Source organism: Rhinolophus ferrumequinum, chromosome 17 (genome assembly GCF_004115265.2).
Source record: "Rhinolophus ferrumequinum isolate MPI-CBG mRhiFer1 chromosome 17, mRhiFer1_v1.p, whole genome shotgun sequence".
Taxonomy (NCBI): Eukaryota; Metazoa; Chordata; class Mammalia; order Chiroptera; family Rhinolophidae; genus Rhinolophus; species Rhinolophus ferrumequinum.
In genome coordinates this window covers 18085717-18106210 of record NC_046300.1, presented here as the reverse complement: position 1 = coordinate 18106210, position 20494 = coordinate 18085717, and the positions used below count along the sequence as shown (strand labels likewise).

The 20494-nt window shown below is 38.3% G+C and overlaps 1 protein-coding gene across 3 annotated transcripts in view; it reads left to right on the top strand.

Annotated features, from left to right (window-relative positions):
- Nucleotides 1–1134: 1134 nt before the first annotated feature.
- Nucleotides 1135–20494, top strand: part of CNOT10 (CCR4-NOT transcription complex subunit 10) — a 56311-nt gene continuing 36951 nt past the window's right edge. The window contains exons 1-5 of one of the 3 annotated variants that reach the window (XM_033133001.1): nt 1135–1424; nt 11970–12064; nt 13354–13515; nt 16709–16859; nt 19399–19541. In XM_033133001.1, coding sequence (XP_032988892.1) covers nt 1403–1424; nt 11970–12064; nt 13354–13515; nt 16709–16859; nt 19399–19541 — 573 coding nt within the window. In that variant the 5' untranslated portion in view covers nt 1135–1402. Of the gene's footprint in view, nt 1425–11969; nt 12065–13353; nt 13516–16708; nt 16860–19038; nt 19079–19398; nt 19542–20494 lie in introns of those variants that run through there. The other 2 variants (XM_033133002.1, XM_033133003.1) reach the window with 2 other exon arrangements.

Below are 20494 nucleotides of genomic sequence, written 5' to 3'. Positions count from 1 at the left end.
CATTTTCAAAGCAGGAAGGGGGAGAAGGGGGCAAAGATGACGGCTCTGTGACAATGTGGACAGGCCTTGAGAGTATTATGCTAAGTGAAATACTCATATGTCAGACAGAGAAAGACAAATACTGTATGATCTCTTATATGTGGAATCTTAGGGGGAAAAAAGAGCTTATAGATACAGGGAACATATTGGTGGTTGCCAGAAGCAGGAGAGGGGGTGAGGAGCACAATGGGAGCAGGTGGTCAAAAGATACAAACTTCCAGTTATAAAATAAATAAGTCATGGGGATGTAATACAGAGCATGGTGACTAGTAGTACTCTACTGCATATTTGAAAGTTGCTGAGAAAGTAAATCATAAAAGTTCTCATCACAAGAAAAAAAATATTTGGAACTATGTATGGTGATAGACATTGTGGTGATCATTTTGCAATAAATACAAGTATTGAATCATTATCTTGTACACCTGAAACTGATATAATGTTGTATGTCAATTGTACCTCAATAAAAAAAATTAGACAAATTAAAAGAAAAAAAGAATAGCCTAAGAAGACATGACGCATTCAATATAATGTGGTATCCCATTCCTGGAACAGAAAAGGAACATTGTTCAGAAAATGGAGAAGTCCCCCCGTAATAGTAATAGTACGGATCAAGGTGGTTTTTTGGATGTGACGGATGTACCATAGTAATTTAGTAACTAAGATGTTCACAACAGGGCAGACTAGATGGGGAGTATACAGGAATTATGTATCATCTTTGCAACTCTGTAAATCTAAAACTATTCTAAAATAAAACGTTTTGTTTTTAAGCGGGAACCGCAACAGTGCTTTCTCACAGAGTTGTGAGAAATCAATGAGAGACTAAAGCCAAGTGCAAGGTTCAATGCTTAGCACATAAATGTCAGGTGTGGTTATTGTGATTTTATGTAAAATAAGGAACAATTGCTTGGACACTTAAATATTTTAGTCCGGATAAGCAAAAGGCAGTGGCACGCAGGCCCCTCCCACCCTACCCAGCACATACCCAGAGGCGCAAGCGCGCGCGCACGCGCACATGCGCAGTGGGTGGGGTCGGGAGGACGCCAGCGTGGGGCGGAGCCAGCCACAGTTCCCACGCCGGCCGCGGCCCCCGGAAGTAGTGTGTACCGTGACTCGGGGTGGAGACTGTAGAAGGCGGGATGCAGTGGCGAAACCTTGGTGGAGACGGTGCTGCAGTTGCTAGACGACGTGAACCAGCCTTCGTCACTTCCTCAGCCCTCGGTCTGCCCACTCCGCTGGCCGGAACCCAGGGGCCTGGAGCAGGGGTGGGCAGAGTCGTCCTCAGAGGTCCAGGATAGCAGCCAGCCGGGCAGCTGGAGTCGAGGCCACGCCACCTGCGGGGAAGAACTCAAGCCGAGGCGGGAAGATGGCTGCAGACAAGCCTTCAGGTAAGGCGCCCGCGCCCCTCTCGCTGAGACGGCGGGACACGCGAGGGTGGGCCAGCCCTGCGCGCGGAGGCGGCGGGGCCCGGAGTGAGGACTAGGGGTAGAGGACTCGAGGGCGACTTTAATTTGGGCGTGCATTTCTCTCCCCTCTCTGGTCCCAAGGCCGTCGCTGAGGTCTGATAGCTTTTTTACCCAAGTGCAGCTACTGACCGCTTTTGCCCAGTTTCCCAGACTATCGCTGGCTGAAAAAGCTTGCATTTATTTGGCCGCTTCACAGACTTTTTCGATTTCCTAATGGGGATGGCAAAGCAAGGAAAGTTCACCCTGGAGCAAGCACACAGCTGCTCAGGCTAAGACTCACCTGGGCTGTTTTGGCCTCATCAACCTGCCTCTGGTCAGGTACATGCTATGTATAAGCTTCGTGTAAACCACTTATTTAAATAGACATGAAGTCATAGTGTGTGGCTCTGGTCTGTGCTCTCTAACATCCTGCGTTTAGAACCTGTTTTCCCTAGTTCCTCATGACTAGCTAATTTGATCTCATTGATTTTGTTTATGGATTACTGCCCTATTCCTAGAATCTTTTTCATTAAGGAATATAAAATTATTTCCAGCCTACCTCTGGGACGGTGTGGTGTATGTTTCCTAAAAGAAATTAATGTTCTCTGTGGCATCCACAAAGTTGGAAGTGGTCAACACTTAGACTTTACAGTGAAATTACTAAAAAAAAAAGGAAAAAAAAACTCAGTGTGCTGTAGGTTGTCCTAGGTCCGGATCTTAGTAACTGACAGATAAACTTGAGTTGATATTTTAGTGAGTCCATCCTAATACAAGTACAGATGAATAAAATTGGTAGAGAATCTCTTCAGTAATCAGCTGAAAAGAAAAAAAACAACAGAAAAAAGGTTTAGAAAGTTGAGGCTAATGGAGTGTGTTACAGAAGTTTAGATAGGCCGGTCAGGGAAAGCCTCTGGTGAGGTGACATTTGAGCAAACAGCTGAATGAAATGAGGAGTAAACCATAGGGAATGGGGGGGTAGGGAAAACGCTTCAGGGAATAAGCCTGACCTGCCCAAGGCTGGACCAGGGGAACCAACATCTTCATTCTTAATGAAGACAGTGTCTCTCTTCACCAGATTTGCCATTCCATACCTACTTGCCTATACCATTGCACTTGCCTGGAATGACCTTTTTAGGCCTAAAGCCCATCTAATTTTCAAGTCCTTCCTCAGTCATAAAGCGCTCTTGTACTTGTTCATTCATTCATTCGCAAAGATTGAGTGCCATGTGTTGCCTTAGATGTTGAAGAAATGAATATGACATACTCCCTGCCCTTGAGGACCTACTGTTCAGTCTGCCAGAGACACATCTAATGACACTCCCATTCAGTACAAGCTATGTAATATATCTAGGAGAAGAATAAAGTCCACAGTGACTTGTGGGCTGTTTTTTTTTTTTTAAAGATTTTATTGGGGAAGGGGAACAGGACTTTACTGGGGAACAGTGTGTACTTCCAGGCCTTTTTTCCAAGTCAAGTTGTCGTCCTTTCAATCTTAGTTGTGGAGGGTGCTGTTCAGCTTCAAGTTGTTGTCCTTTCGATCTTAGTTGTGGAGGGCGCAGCTCAGCTCCAGGTCCAGTTGCCGTTGCTAGTTGCAGGGGGCTCAGCCCACCATCCCTTGAGGGAATCGAGGAATCGAACTGGCAACCTTGTGGTTGAGAGGACGCGCTCCAATCAACTGAGCCATCTGGGAGGCAGCTCAGCTCAAGGTGCCGTGTTCAGTCCTAGTAGTAGGGGGCAGAGCCCACCATCCCTTGCGGGACTCGAGGAATTCAACTGGCAACCTTGTGGTTGAGAACCCACGGGCCTATGTGGGAATCGAACCGGCAGCCTTCGGAGTTAGGAGCGGGGAGCTCTAACCGCCTGAGCCACCGGGCCGGCCTGCGGGCTGTTTCTTTGGTTGGTTTAAGTTTATAGGCCATATTTTAGGAAACTTCCTATCTTGATAATAAGGTTGAATTCTGTGTTAAGTGGGTGAGAGTTTAGTGTGGCTCTCTTGAATCTCTCTGCTCCTCTCCATCCCCATTTCAATTGTACTAGGTCTGGCCTTTATCTCTCATTGTGATCAATTTCACATTAAGCAGCCTCTTGACTGATGTTTGTCTCTTCCTGTCCAATCCATTCTTCTTACTGCTGCCTTTTCATTTTATTTCTGAAACACTAATTGGATCATACCATTACCCTGCCTATAAACTTTCTAAGACCTTACCATCTTTTGTGCATCAAAACCTTACTCCTTAATGTCATTTGTGAGGCTCTTCACAGTCTATTTCCAGCTGAAGTTTTTATATCAACACATCTAGCTCTTCACGCCACAAATGACTCTCTTGGAAAGCATTGTGTTCCTTTGAGCTTCTGGGTAGTAATGCCCTTTTTCCTCTTCTGTGTCTGAACACTCTCCTCATTCAAAATCTAGTTTATATGCTCCTTCATCTCTGCGCTCCTGGGCCCAGGGCCCTTTTCATAGAGGGTCTTATGTGTTTGTTTTTCATTAGGTAGAAAAAAAAAGCCCATGAAAGAGTTTAGGAAGGTAAGTGACCTGACCACGCTGGCTATGGTAGAGGGTGAGTTGAAGTGAAACAAGACTGGAAACCCAGACACTAGCTAAGACTAGCTAATGTTGTCATATTTATATATTCAGTAAATATTCACCAATGGCCTGCCCTGCCAGGCACTACAAAGTCTCTGTTGTAATGGAGCTTATAATGTGGTATGAAGGACAGGTATACGTGTAAACAAAATAAGAAATAATTATGATTTCAAGTTGTGATAAATACTGTGAAGAAAAGAAAAATGAATAAGAGGATGGAGGATAACTGAGAGCAAGGACTCTATTTTGAATAGATGGGTTAGAGAAGGAAGAGCTCTCTTAGATGGGACATTTGAACAGAGACCCTAAAGAAAGAGCCAGCCATGTGGGGGAAGAATTTTCCAGATAGGAGGAGCAACACATGGGGAATGTTTGAAAACAGCGAGAAAACCCCTTGAGGAAAAGGGATTTTCGTGTTAGTTATGCTCTCTCTCCAGCGCCTAGAACAATGGCTGGCTTATAGGAGGCACTCACTACTTACAGGAGCATAAGTGAGCAACGGAAGCATGGCAAGAGATGAAGTAAGAGATGTGGCAGGGGATAGTTTATGTCAGGCCTTGTAGGCCATGGAAGAAGTTCAAATTCATTCTAACTAATGAGAAGCCACTGGGAGATTTCAGCAAGGGCATGATGTGATCTGATTTAGATTTTAACTGAGCCAGGTGACAATTGATAAGTTAGGAGATGGAGTTTGAAATCAGGCAGTCTAGGTTCATTCTAGCTTGGTATTTGTGAGACCTTGGGAACATTTTAGGAAACTTTTTAAAGTCTCGGCTTTCTGATGTGTAGAAAGAGAAGGATAATATCTACGTCACAGGATTGGTAAAGGGTTAAATGAGATCATCTCAGGCCCTGGTTTTTAAAAACGATGACTAATACTACTTTAGGGTAGTTAGTGGTAGGATGGAGAGGAAAGGCAGACGTGAGCAATGTTTAGGGAGAAAAACTGGTAGAATTTGTCACGGATTAGATGCAGTAGGTGAGCAGAACCTTTCCTTGGAAAAGGTTCTTAGTTGAGCCTCAGTTTCTTCATTTGTAAAATAGGGATCCTAATAGTTTTCTAATTCCCAATAGCCTTCTAATTTATTTACTTCACAGGGTTGTAGCTTGTGAGGATCAACTGAGGTAGGTAGAGTGTGTGTTTCAGCCCTCATCCTCTGGGAAGCAGAACCCAATTAAGGTGCTAACTTTTTATTTGGAAGGAGCAAGCCCAGGGTAGTGAAGGGAAGGAGAGAAGGAAGTAGGCAGAGCGAGCGCAATACATTCCATCCCTGGCTACTGTTTCACCTTGAGCTAGGAAGACACACAGTGGGTCACTTACATGAGGATTTTTCTGGAAGGTTTTCGAAGAGAAACTACACTTCAGAGTAGTGTAGTCCATATAAGAGAGACAGAAGGGATGATTTGTCCAGCGTCCTCCTGTTTTCTGTTTCCAGGTGGTCAAGACTCCAGGTGGGAACTAAGTTCCTTGTGCATCTAGGTTGTGTGGCTTCTCAGTGACTGTCAGCCAGCAGTTTTCACATCCTGAATTGTATATTTCTACCAAGTCTTAAAGCTAGGGGTGTCCCAGGGTGGATGGGGTGCCAACCAGAGACAAAAATTGAAGGGGTAGTGGAAGGTTCACAAGGTTTGTGTCCCTATATACTAATAACATATAAAAGTGGTATGAGACCAATATCATTTTTGACTAAGGGAATACCAGCAATGTTTTAGAATGATTTATTTGACTTTACTTTTGGTAGTTATTTGAAAGGAGAAAGTGGCTAGAGTTAGAAAACAGAATCTTACATTTGAATTTATCTGAGAATTTGCACTATGAAGATGGCAGTAACAGGCTTAATAGGAAAAGGTTGATGCTGTGCATGAGGGAAAGACAGGACCAGGTGAATAAGACATTCAGGCGAAGAGTACTTAAACAGGGCTTTGAAACTTTGAGCCAAACTGACTGTAAAAATGGTAGGAGGAACAAACAAATGGAAAAACTTGAAGCCAAGGCTATTTTTATTTTATTTAAAGCAATAAAAAACTTTTTTTTATTATTAAGCGTATATGGTAAAAAGTATGAAGTCCTCTATGTCCCCACTCTCCATGTAACCCATACTGAGTTTGTGTGTTCTTCTAGGCTTTTTCTATGCCTACCCAAGCTCACATTGACTTAAGTATATATAGATATATCTATATATCTATATATATATGTATATATAGAGAGAGATATATTTATATCTCTCTCTCTATATATATATGCAGATGAGGAAATAAACTAAGCAGTACTGTCCTACCATTTCTTTCAATGTCCAATAAGGAATCTGTCCTTTTTTTTGTTAGTGTCAATTTTACTTTTTAAAAAACATCCTTGATAGAATCACACAACTTCATGATTAGATATTATCTTTTCCAGGTCCTTGAAAAATGTTGTAAAGATTCAGTAGTATAGGTTGGTGTTTCCTGTTTTTTAAATTGAGGTATGATTGACAGTGTATTAGTTTCAGATGTACAACATAATGATTTGATATTTGTATATATTGCAAAATGATCACCACAGTAAGTCTAGTTTAGTTATCATCAATCACCATACATACACATAGTTACAAACATCTGTGCTCATTTGATAGTTTTTCAACTTTTTATCACCAATGATTTCAAACATCCAAAGAATTGAAGCAATAAAATGAATATCCATATAACCGCCACCTACTTCAACAATTGTTACATTTTGCTGTTTATTACCTCTATCTCTAGCTACAGAACCATTTCTAAATAAGGTGTACACATCATGATTCTTCATCTTTAAATATTTCATCATATATGTCTTAAAAATAAGGACATTCACCTGCATAGCCATAATACTATTATCATACTTCAGAAAATTAACACTTGAATGTATCAGATTTCCCCAGTTGAACCAAAAAATGATACTTAAAGCTTTAAAGAATCCGTGCCTTTCGAATTAAGATCCAATTAAGGTTCATCTATTTTATTTTGGTATGGCTCTTAATTCTTTTTTTTTTTCCTTTCCTTTTTTTTAATGAAATGACAGTGATTTTTTTGAAGAGACTTAAGTCACTTGACTTGTAGAACATCCCACATTCTGGATTTGTCTATTTCTTCCTGGTATCCTTGAATTGTTTATCTCCTGTATTTTTTGTAAACTGAAAGTTAATTTTACAGGCTTTGTTAGATTTAGGTTTAACATATTTGCAAGATACTTTGTAGGTAATCTGTATACTTTTTATAATGTACATATTGTCAGTTCACTATTAGTGATGCTAAATTTGATCACTTAAGACGGTGACAGGAACATCTTTTTCCATTTGCAATTAGAAATAATTATGTGGTATAGATAAATATCAAATTATTATGTTATACCCCTGAAACTAATATAATGTTATATGTCAATTATATCTCAGTTTTTTTATAAAACAAGTAATCTATGGTGTAATAATTTGGTTATCATGTAAACATTTACTATTGATGATCTTTACCTTAATCACTTATAACACTGAGTGTTGCAAAAATGTGTTTTTCCTAATTCTATTACTGTGTCTACATTTATTAGTTGGTATTCTGTAAAGAATAGATTTCTCGTATCTACTGGGGGTGAATTGTATTTTTTCCCGGAAAGGCATGTTAAATGCTAAAAATTTAATTCATCCTTTTCATTTTACCAGTTTTCAGGTTAGGGAATTGATGTAGTGATATTTGATATTTTAAGTGTTTTTAATGTTTAAAAATTTAGGGTAATATTTTGGTCTTATGATTCCAATTTAAAATGTATAATTGATTTATAATAGAAGTTGAAACCTTAATATATTTATATTATTGGGCACTGACATTATAGAGTACCTGAGTTACTGTTTTCATAAGTTTAATTTTTTAGATTTATAAGTTTTAAGAAAAATTTGTCTTTTTAAGTCAAACAATTATACTTCATATTGAATGTATTAAAATTATTTGAAGTAGTTAAAATTTATGTTTGAAAGTGTTTAACTTTGTAAATGAGATCACACATTCATCACAGCCCTTTAAAATGAAAACTCCAAATAGAATAAGATGTCTAAATTGAATGGAAAAGTTTGAGGAAAATCTAGGCTTTTTGAATTTGTAACGTTAATCAAGTATTTGAAAACCAAAGTTAATCTTTTTTCTGTACGTAAAATCTACTCTCAGAGTGAAAATAAAAATACTCATTGGTAGAGATCTGCTTGGTCTGTCTTACCCAAAGCATGCGGATATTCTTGATGCTTGATATGTTGGTCCTTTATTTCTGCCGTGCTCTACAGGGCGTTCAAGTCTGTAGTACTGCTGATCACGTTATTTCTCTGAGTTGTATAGAAATCAGCCATTAGATGTAGCGTTTTGATAAGTCAGATATACTTGTTCCAAATGATAGAAAACCACAAGTGAGGTGTGTTAGCCTTAGCTGTATGGTGACTTTGGTGAACCTGAATTATTTTTCTTTGAAATAGCATCCTTATTTAAAATTTTTCTTCACGAAGGCGTCGACACGATTTTGTGAATGTAGCAGTAAATTTCCTTAGGCCTTAGCTGTCCTTTTTTTCTTTGGAAAAAAATTTCTTGAACATCATTGGAGCTGTATTTTGAAAAGTGCAGGTTATATGGAAGCCCCCCTCCTCCAATCAGGTTTGAATTATTAATATTCTGTAATGGAATGTGTCTGTGCTTTCCGTTAACTGATTTTTTTCAGTTTGGGGAAAGCAGTATGTTTCTTCTCTCCTTCGTTCAAACCTAAAGGCAATTGTTTGGTTAGAAATGAAGACTGTTGCCTTAAAGAGCATTAAGGTTTGTGCGCCAAAGAGCTCTGTACGCCTAGAAAGTCAGCCATGTCCAATTGGCCAGGGTAGAAGGAAAGTCAAGCTTATGGATGAACGGTCATACACTCTTTCCATTGGCAATGGAGAATACTTTTGGACAAATAAAGACACATTGTGGAATTACGTGCAGACTCTCTCTGGTAAGAAGTAAGCAGTTACAAAAAAAAATGAATGTTTTAAAAACATTTTAAGAACGGGTTATAGAAAGAATACCCATTCCTTGAAGAAACTTGAAAAGTGGAAAAAGATAACAAGGAAAATAAAAATAGTAATCCCATTGAAGTTTGGGGTTTTTTTGGTTTTATCTTGATGTAAAAGAGTGTAGGTACAATAAGGGTTGGTTAACATGTAAAGGATATTATTATTGGACTCAATTCTCTGAAATGTCTGTAGAAATGGGATTTTCAGAGTCTCTTGTCAACCTTAGAGCCTAGCTTACATATTTACTTATTTATCTTAAAGCCAGTTTCCCTCCTTTTCTGCAATTTTAGGAGACTTTTACAGTTCCTAGAGGATAGCAGAGCAGTGACCATTTGAGCCAGTCTGCTTTGAGTGGAAAGTAGATAGAAGCTTAAACTCTTCATCGCTAAATTGTTGCGTTTCCCTCTGCCCTATATTTATGCTTCACTCTTTGACAGTTGGGCCCAGAAGTCCCATTAAAGCATGTCAGGGTGTATTTTAGAAGATGCAATGGGGATAGCTTGATGGCAAACTAAGAATTTTTGTCATTTGGTTTAAATCTACCTTTCTTTTAAGGGAAGATAGATTTTTTAAATACTTCATGTTTCCTAAAAAAAGTTGAAGTACTTATGTTTATTATTAAAATTTTTATGATACGTATACATAGAGCTGAGGGTTCTGCTTCACTATAAACTCATACTTTGCTTTTGGGGGTCCTGAAATCCTCTGTCCCATTTTTACACATTTTAGAGTAATGGGTCGCTAGCTGCTGTTATTGTGCAGCTGAAAGTTCTGCAAAACAGATCTACTGTGTAAACAGTAGTTTTGCAGTCAAGGTCATTGTTATTTTATTGGCTTTCTAAAGAAAAAGCTGTTTGAATACTGTCCTTTTAAACTGGTAACCTTTCTCCATTAAACTATGTATTAGTTCCTCCTCCTCCCTATCAGGACTCAGTTCTCATTTATATGTATGCGAACATGGGAATGAAATACTAATTTATCTGCTAACTTTTAAGTATCAGAAGTAGCACTTCTAATAAACCCAACTACCAAAATGCCTTTTTGTGGGGCAGATCTAAGTCTTGGATCAGTTCACTTAAACACAAGTTGGGTGCTTAGTGTGAGTGGTGATGTGCAGAGTGTACGATCCAGGGGTTCCCAGTTATCGAAGGAGCTGTCCCATAATCAGTCACCCCAAATCTAAATTCGTTGTTAATTTGTACGTTGAAAGTGCAGAAATAAGTATATTGAAAAAAATAATAATAACTGCAAGAATCCTCCGTTGTTTTGGCAAAAGGATATGGGGAAGGGAGCTAATAGTTAGCATCTCCAAGCAAATAGTTAGGTGGCCAAGGGCAGACCGGACTGCAGATGTGGCTGATTCTAAGACTTGTGCTGTTTTCATCACGGCATGTTGCCTTCTTCAGAGAGGGGGAACTTGGGCATCTTTACTTACTGCTGACACGTGCCAGGCCAGGGCTTCTCTGCTGAGGACTGGTTCCTTGAAGGCTCCTGGAATGTAGATTTCTAGGCAGTTACCAAAATGCCCACGTTGTTAAGTGTATATACAGTTAAAGGAATTCTCACACACCCAGAAGCCTCCCCTTATGCATCTTACTAGGCTCCTGAAGGTAACCATTCATTGGACTTCTAAAACCTTCTATTAGTTTTAGGTAGGCATTTAAAAATACAACTTTAAAAAAGTAATGTATGTTCAGTATAAAAATTTAAATATTAAGAGGAATATGAAGGAAAGTAAAATCTCTCCCTCCATCCTACTCCCTAGAGATAACCACTAAGAATTTGATGCCTGTCCTTCCAAACTTTATTCTGTACGTATTCAGAAATACATATCTATGTATCTATTTTTTAAAACATGGAATTCAGTTGTGTAAAGCTGTTTGCAATCTGTTTATTTTTTATGACAAGATGTAGATTTTTTTTCATATCGAAGCATGTTTACTCAACTATAACAATTCAGTGTGTCATTGTATTCCTATACTATGATTCAGTTAACAGTTTTCTTAACTGAAGGATATTTAAGTTATTTCTAGATATTCACCATTACAAATAGTGCTTCAGTGAGCATCTCCATGTACTTGTACACGTGTATTTGTAGGATGAATGCCTAGAAGTGGGACTGATTGGTCAGAGGCTATGTATGTAGCCAGTTACTTCCTAGGAGGTTGTACCAGTTTACACTCATACCCAACAGGTGTCATAATGGAGTAGTTTTAGACTCGTTCAGCTCAGATTTTTACATTTATGTTGGGGTCTGTTTTTAAATTAAAAAAGAAAAAAGAATCTAGTTCTTAAAGTAGTAATTGTGGGGCAGGAATCATTAATCTTAGAATGTATATGGACACTTACTCGTGTTAAGGAGGCTTTTGTGTTAATCTGGGCTTTTGGATTTCTAAGTTTATGAACGCTTTCTTTGCTTGGAAATTATCTGAGTTATCAATATTGTTTTCTTGTTGTTAAATGTTACTGTGTTCCAACTGGGTTATAAACTTCTAGAAGGCATTGTACATGTACATATAATCTTGTGTCTCCAGGTCCTGCTTTTGGTATATTGCTGGGTGCACAGATCTAATAGTTTTAAAAGGGTACAACATTCTCAGCCTGAATGTCCTGATGGACAGAGCTGTGATCCTTACGTAAGTAGTGGTGGGTTTTCATTGTACTACTTGTATTTGACCAGGGCTAAGGGAAACAGTTCTTTGTCAAATTTTCAGAGAGTGGCTTCTTACTCACTCATAATACTAATTAACTGTTGTAGTTGAGAGAGTTCTAACTGGCAATTTCATTAGGAAGAAGACAAGAAAACTAGGAACACATTCATCGCAAAACTATTATTTCTAAAGAACTGTGGAACTTGTATATTTGCAGATCAGGGAGCAGAGAAACAGGAAGGGACAGGTCAGTCCTCTGGGATCACTGATCAAGAGAAGGAATTGTCCACCAATGCTTTCCAGGCTTTCACGGTAAGAGATGAGGGTCTCTTAATTAATCTGTTCCATTTTTAGGATCTGTCAAGTATGAATCGTTTCACAGTGCATTTTTAAATTTATAATTTTTGTTCTGTACTAATTCAAGAGTGCAATTCAGAGAATAGGTTTAGTTTTAAAACATTTTAGAGTTTAAATACGGTGAAAGGAATGGGAGTAATTTGAGCCATTCCCAAGTTTTTATGTTTTCATAAATATATTTTAACTCTCCTCCTTCCCAAATAAAAAATAAAAAAAAAATTAAAAATAAAAAAATATATATTTTAACTCTCGGTGTTGTTTTTAAGTCATTTAAATATAGATTTGTAAGTATGAGGGTCAATATTTTCATTTCACTACTCTCTTCAGTTCTTTTTCTTGACTGCTTTAAAATAGAACGCACAGAGTTTGTCAAAACTTTAACTTTTCTGATATTAAATGATATGAAAAAAACCTTATTTGATTATCAGGTTACATACATGTAAGCAAAGAACTTGATACTTGGGTATTCGGAGTATATTTACTAGAAATTAAAATTTGGAGTAATTAATCACATTACCTGTCTTTGCTAGCCTTGGCTATTATACCCTGCTAGCCATATTTACCAATATATACTAATATACATATATGATTACAACATACATAGATAGTTTATATTTATATATATGTCTTATAGTTATGATGCCCATGTATCAGTGTTAGAGTTTGATCCTTAGGAAATAAATATCCACAGTTTCTTTTCTAGTTTTATTAAGATATGATTGACATATCACAATTTCTTAATTGATATAAATATTGCTTCATCTAGTGACTTTAGTGTATTTGGGGGAATTATGTTTGTCATTTTTTTTGAGGAATTTTGGGGAACAGTGTTTTTCCAGGGCCCAACAGCTCCAAGTCAAGTCGTTGTCCTTCAGTCTAGTTGTGGAGGGTGCAGCTCAGCTCCAAGTCCAGTCGTCATTTTCAATCTTTAGTTGCAGGGAGTGCAGCCCACCACCCCATGCAGGAATTGAACCGGCAACCATGTTGTTGAGAGAGCACGCTCTGACCAACTGAGCCATCCGGCTGCCCTGTATTTGTCTTTTTTAAGAGTTTTAAAATAAAGACAGGTGGGAAGAAAAAATTTGAGATCTTGCTTTCCTGGCAATTGTCATTAGTTTTGGCTCTAATAAACTCTTATAAAAATTTTTTAAAAATAAATAAAGATGAGTGAAGTGTATTTGGATTGTATAGTTCTTAAAGCTGGTGTGTAGTTTTATGTATGTGTGTTTTTATTTTTGTTTTAGGCTGGAAATTATGATGCCTGTCTGCAACACCTTGCTTGCCTACAAGATATAAACAAAGATGATTATAAAATAATTTTGAATACAGCAGTAGCTGAGTTTTTTAAAAGTAACCAAACAACAACAGATAGTTTGAGACAAACACTCAACCAGCTGAAGAATCAGGTAATACACAAATGAATTTAGCAATAATTGTGGTGCTCTCTATAAATTGTTAGACAAAAATAGTTAAGGAAAATTAACGTGACTGCTTGTCTAATAGCATAATTTCTAATATATCTGAAACATCTGTTAGTATTTTATTTATATAAAATTTTTTCCAGGAAATGAAAGTTATATTGTATGATTTTATTTTCTATTGGGTTTTTAACTTGAACAGAATAGATTAATATACCAAACTTGAATAAGCTTTGGAGTTTTAAGAAAGAAGTAAAGTACAAATATATGAAGAAGCGTAGCTGCTGACATTGATTTATAACTGCAAAGGTCTGATTATTAATCATGTCAGCTAGCTTTAGCGTTTCGGATCAGGAGATAAGTAAGTAAATAGAAGATATTCTATATTTGGTTTAGGACTTGTCCTTTTCATTGGTCTGATCATAATGGCAACATTTCTCGAATCACAGGGTAGACCATTGATACTCAAGAGGGCTAATGACGACGATGACGACGATGATGATAGGATCAGCTAGCAGACATTGAGAGCTTATATGTAACGCAGGCCCTGCTAAGAACCTTGTATAGAACATCTCACTTACTCTTCCCAGGAACACTATGAAGTACCTACTGTCATTTGTCTCATTTTACAGATGGGAAAGCATAGGTACAGATAGTTTGTATAAATTTTCCAAAGACAAAGCTTTTACGTCATCAGAGCTATGTGAACCCAGTTCTATTTGACTAGGGCTTGTGCTTTTTTAATTACTGTTTCGTGCTGTAGAAGGTCTTGAGACCTTTTTGAGCCCCTTTCCGGTACTCATGAGTACCACTGTGCTGTAGATACATATCTAAACTATGATGTAGTTAGATATAAGTGACCCCTTCAGACTCTTCATAAGTCTTTGTAGGAATAAAGTAATTTTTCAACCCTATTAAAATTCTTCAATGAAAATGAGAATAATAGCCAACATTTGTTCAATGCTTACTTGATTCCAAATTCCACATTAAATGCTTTTTGTGCCTTATCTCATGTAAGCCTCACATTCAACCATTGAGATAAGTACTTGTTATCTCAATTTTGAAACGGGGGTTTAGGGAACCTAATAGTTTTAATTTATACAGCCAAGAATTGGGGGGAGGACTTGAAACAGACCTTCTGACTCTTGAGCCTGTTCTTGTAACTACCTCAGTCTTAGTAAACTTGTACGTTGTTGTGTTTTATCATTACACTATTATTAGCTGTGACTTTATCTGGATCTCCAGAATCAAAGGAAAGATGATGATATACCTCGTATACATGCCCTGTGACCTCCTAGACAGTTTCTTCCAGGGAAATTCATTTGATTTTTGAGCACAAATTCATTCTTAAAACTTTTTTTTTTTTTTTTTTTTTTTTTTTAAGAATAAGAGGCTCCTACAAACTTAAGCCAAAAAAACTGCTTTTTGAAATCCTTTCACCAGCCTTTATTCTTAATAAGGTTGGTTTACTAACGCTGACCCCCAGTGCCTTCCAGCTCTTGAGTTTCCTAGAAGTGTTCGTACTTGCGTCTCCTGGCTTGCTCAAAATCATACTTCCATTCAGTCACATGCCCTGGGCATAGTGACACATCTTTTCAACCTATTCCACTTTCATTAATGTTTTTTCTCATTTACTGAGTCGGTTTTGTTCTGGCTGGAGTAATTACTAGATAATTTTGGTGACTTATAGAAAATGTGGTAAAGTTATTCATGTCATAAGTTCAACCATTGTTGAATCCAAAACTCCTTAATTTATACAAAACCCTTCTTGCTGGCTAAGAATTAACCCTTCTTTAGCTCATTTTTCTCTTTATTACATAACTACTAAAAAGTCATTCTTTGAAAATTGAGTTTCTCTACTTGAAGAGACTATTTTTAATCACTTGAAGATAGTGACTTGGTAAGTGAAGGACCCCCAAACTCATTGAGATGCACGTGCTGTTGGTTAGCGAGGACCGATTGTTAACATTGAACCCCACTGTCAAGCTCTCCACATAGGTGATTGAAATCTTCAGAAGTCAGAATACAAATCACTATGTTTCGGGAACCTTCCGGTTCCTTCCCATTAGCCAAACCAAGGTTGTTAAGTCAATCCCTGTGTATCAAAGTTCTGCTTAATTTAGGGAAATGTCAGTCTTAGAATTAATTACTTAACACTGCTCAACAATATATTGCAATCTTCATAATGGGAAAGAAAGATTAGTTTTAATACAGGTAGAATTCCAGTTTCATGTGTTACATGGAGCTACAAAATGGTTGCAAAACTTGATTAAAATTTGAATGCCAATTCACTCACTCGTTAGCCTGAAAGCGCACAGTGGGATAATTTTTTTCTTTTGGTATCATATGTGCATATTAGAGTTCTATTAAAGCCATTAAAAGCCAGTTTTCATCGTTGTGTGTGACATTGTGTATTTTTGTTGTTTATTACTTCAAAAAAACCTATTCTTTTTATTATGGGAACAAAACCTGAACATAACAGGAAAATCAGAAAATACGCTTCCTAGCCATATGGCTTTGGGCAAGATAATTAGCTTTTCATGGTGGTTTCCTTATTTATAAAATAAGAATGATAATATTATCTATGTTCTCAAGGTGAGGATTAAATGTGGTGTTTTCTGTGAAAAAGCTTAATGTACAAGGCCTGGCACATAGTTAAGTAGTTAGCTATTGTCTGGTAATGTTTAAATTTTTCTTTAGTTTTTACAAAATGCAGTAAGATTTATGTGTACATGCTGTATAACATTCTTACGCGGAAGGTCATTTTGAGTTTTGCCCACTCCCCATGTAGCCTCTTGCAGCTCATAAGGCTACAAAGTGGGAATCCAACTCAGAAACCATGTTGACAGTTAAACATTGAAGATGTCTTCACAGTGGCAAGGGAGAAAATCACCTTGCTAGGTACTTAATAAAGTCCCATCAAATTGTTTTACTAAACAGAACTTTATTATGAATAGAATAATTTTTACTGTGTGAGAGTAATTAAAATCTAGAGGTCCTGTTGAAAATGTGTAAAAATTCTTAGTAAGAAATGTTGGCCTATGGTTCGGGGGGGAGGCGGAACAAAGGGAGGGGAAGAAATGTTGGCCTGTGTTCCAGTTTATTGATACAGATTTCTTTCACTTTTGCTCTTTATTTTCTTAGTGCTGTTAGAGCGTGATCCCTGTTGATTGTTTTATAGGTCCACTCAGCTGTTGAAGAAATGGATGGATTAGATGATGTTGAAAACAGCATGTTGTATTACAATCAGGCAGTCATTCTTTATCATCTCCGGCAGTATACAGAAGCCATATCAGTTGGCGAAAAGCTTTATCAGTTTATAGAACCTTTTGGTATGTTTTCTGTCAAGTCAAAAATTTCCCTATCTTCTCATACTTACAAAGGCCTTTGGTGTTTTACCTAGATAACCTAAATCGGAGAATTACATGTCAGTAAGAAAGAAAAAGAACGGTGTCAGATTTTCTTAATCGTTAGAAAGATAAAAATTATATCACTTTTAGATGAATCCAGGTTTTCTCTTAGCACACCCCACCTCAATTTTTGGTAACTATTAGAAATGCCATTACTAATGTGAAAGACTTGCAGATTTCTTTTTTTCGTTGCTGTTTAAATACCTGATCTTTTTCGTTGCTGTTTAAATACCTGATCCTTTCTTTCTTAAGTAATATATTTATAAAGGAGTGTTTTGAAATGTCAGGGGACAGTGTAGTATTTTGTCTACTGCCTAACTGAAATAGAGTAGATAGTACAGCACTGTGTTAGCTTTTTTGTTATCTTAACTAGCTTACAATTATCATCCACAAGTGTAAGAAGAAAGGTAAGGGCAAAAGGAAAAAAGGGGAGCAAATAAAGCAGCAAAGCTGGACCCAAGAAATGGTTGTTAGAGAGGGCTGTTGGTTTCCACCCAGCAGGCAGATTTCAGTTGTGAGTCACATTTTTGTCTTTTTCTCCATGGTTATTTTAAATTCAAAACACTAATGCAGGTTCCTGATTTATAAACACTTGATTGCTGATGTGGTAGAGTGTTACGGCTCCTCTGTGATGCTTTGGGAAGAGTTACAGGGCCCCCTTTTGCTAACAGCTGGTTGGACAGCTTCCACTGCGGCTCCAGGGAGGCATTTTAAGGTGCTTCTCTTCTCTTCCCAACCATGAAGGCATGGTGGCTGGGCAGACTGGGCGGGAGAGACATCTGTGGTGGTGAAGGACTATGTAACGAATGGCCGGTTCCTTTCTTCTGAAAAGCTAGAGTCAGAATTATACTTCTAGGATGGCACAGGTGTGTTTTCCTGTAAAGCTGGTTTTTAGAATTTTCAGAACAGTTCGTGAAATCCTGTTAATCCGTACTATGGTATAACAGCATCTAGCATCCAACTAGTGTTCAAACACATTTTTCTTCTTTGAAAATTATTATTGTTAGTGTTTGTCTAACTATACTACTTGAGTTCTTACATAAAGAACTTTAAAATAAAGTTCTTACATAAAGTTCTTTATGTAAGAACTCAAGTAGTATTTATTAAGTATATATTTAGTATGGGCCAGACACTGTTTGGGAATCTGAAGATAATGCTGTGAATAAAATAGAAAAGGTCTTTACCCTTATTAAGGTTACATTCTACTAGGAGAGAGAGTGACACCATAAATATATTGTGAGGTAGTTAAATGCTCTGAAGAAAATCTAAAATTGAGTAGGGGGACAAAGCCTTGCTGGGGGTGTTATTTTTAGATAAGGTGATCAAGGAATGCCTGAGATAAGACAGTATTTAAAAAGAGATGAGGTGAGGCTTGCCAATCTTTAGAGGAAAAGCCTTCCAGCCAGAGGTAACAGTATGTGCAGAGGACCTGAGGTGATATTGACTGGTGTGTTAGAGGAATAGCAGGAGGGCCATGTGACTGGCGCTGCCTGGGGAAAATGGTAGGGAGGGAACTCAGAAGTAGCCAGGGGCCGAACAAGGAAAGCATTGTAACCTGGATAAGGACTTGCAGTGGGTGGGAAGCCCGTGGAGATGTGACCTTTGCTCATTTAACTGCATTGATTTTAGTTTTAAATAGACTCCACTCTGGCGACTGTGTAAGAGCAAGAATGGAATCAGGAGGACTTGTTAGGAGGCTCTTAAGGGCTTCTGAAATTTTCTGTTCTTGATTATAGCAGCCTTCTTTTAGACCTTATTTTTCCTTTTATCCTCTCTTTTAAAAAGAACAGAATTAGTGTTATGTCACACCAGATTACCCTTGCTCTCTTGGTTGGGCTCTTCTTCCTTTGAAGTCCTCGTCTTTATAGTTTCCTCTTGGCTATTGCAATTTTCTGATATACTCCAATCCACACCTTGCTTCTTCTGTCTCTGTAATCAGTTTGTTTCTTTTTCCCATTTCTGTGCCTAGAAAGGAAATCTATTTCCTAGAGTCATAGACCTTTTTAGAGTTAAAAGGAACCTGAAGAGATCACCTGGTCCACCCCCCTGCCTTCAGGCAGGTAAAGTATTCTCATTCTACAGGTCGGCCAGCTGAGGTCTAAAAATTAGTTCGATGATGTGGAGAAGGGCACACACCTCTAGTAAGTAGCTGAACAGTTACTGGATTTGAGGTTTCCTTCCAACTAAAGTAATACTCCTCATTTCTTGTGCCGGTGTTTGGTAGTTATTTTGCCACAGGAAGTTTGGTCACTAGAATCCCTGAAATGAGAGACTGAGAACATGCCTGATAGAATGGCATTGTTGACTTTGCAAATTGCTTCCTTTCATTACTGTAGATGATAAACATTCATTTCAGTAAAGACTTAGGCTTTGCTCTTTAGAGTTAGGCGGGTGGGGAGACGGTCTGAGCTGTTTGCTTCACTTTAAATTGTGACTTTTCCTGTTTTCTTTTTTCCCCCAGAAGAAAAATTCGCCCAAGCGGTGTGTTTTTTGCTTGTAGACTTGTATATATTAACCTACCAAGCTGAGAAAGCTTTGCATCTTCTTGCAGTCCTAGAAAAAATGATTTCACAGGGTAACAATAACAAAAATGGGAAGAATGAGGTGAGTGTCGTGCGGTGATCAGACTAAAATTTAAATAATGATTAACATTTGTAATTAAATATTTTAACAGATTTCTTGAAATATACTTCACTATACAGCATGGTGACTATAGTAATAATAATACTGTATTGCATATTTGAAAGTTGGCTTAGAGAGTAGATCTTCAAAGTCTGCATCAAACACACACAAAATTTTGTAACCTCAATTGTTTTTCCTCCCCGTCTTCCGCGTCCTCCTCCTCCCCCCCACTCTGGTTCAAGCCGTTGTTTCTTAGTCTAGTTATCCAGGACAGGCTCCCTGGCCCATGCTGGTATTATGAGCCTCGTGCTGCCCCGGCTGAGGCAGTATCCGGTAACACCCCTCCACCCCCTCAGCAGCTAACGGCAGCTCTCGCTGGCTGCTGTCCACTCATGCTGGCCATTGGCCGCTCATGGCAGCACACGGCAGCTCACGCTGGCTGCTGGCCACTCAGGGCAGCACACAGTAGCCCACAGCAGCCCATGGCCACTCATGCTGGCTGCTGGCAGCACACAGTAGCCCACGGCAGCACACAGCAGCTCACACCGACCTCTGGCTTTTCACGGCAGCCCAGCTCCAGGGAGAGCCGTTGTTCACAATCTTAGCTGTAGAGGGTGCAGCTCACTGGCCCATGTGGGAATCGAACCGGTGACCTTGGCGTTAGGAGCATGGCACTCCAACCACCACAGCCACCAGGCCGGCCGTATAACCTCAATTTTTAAAAAATTGTTTTAATAAATAAAAATCAAAAGAATTATGCCTACTCTCAGGAGGTTCCACAAGCTAGGTAGAGAAAAACAGATGGATTAAAGTTTTGATTAATGACAAGAAAGAAAGAGAAGGGAGGGAGGAAGGGAAGGAGGAGGGAAGGAAGATGGGAAGGAGAGGTATTTAATTCAGATACACAAAATGTACTGTTGTACCATTTACCTAGT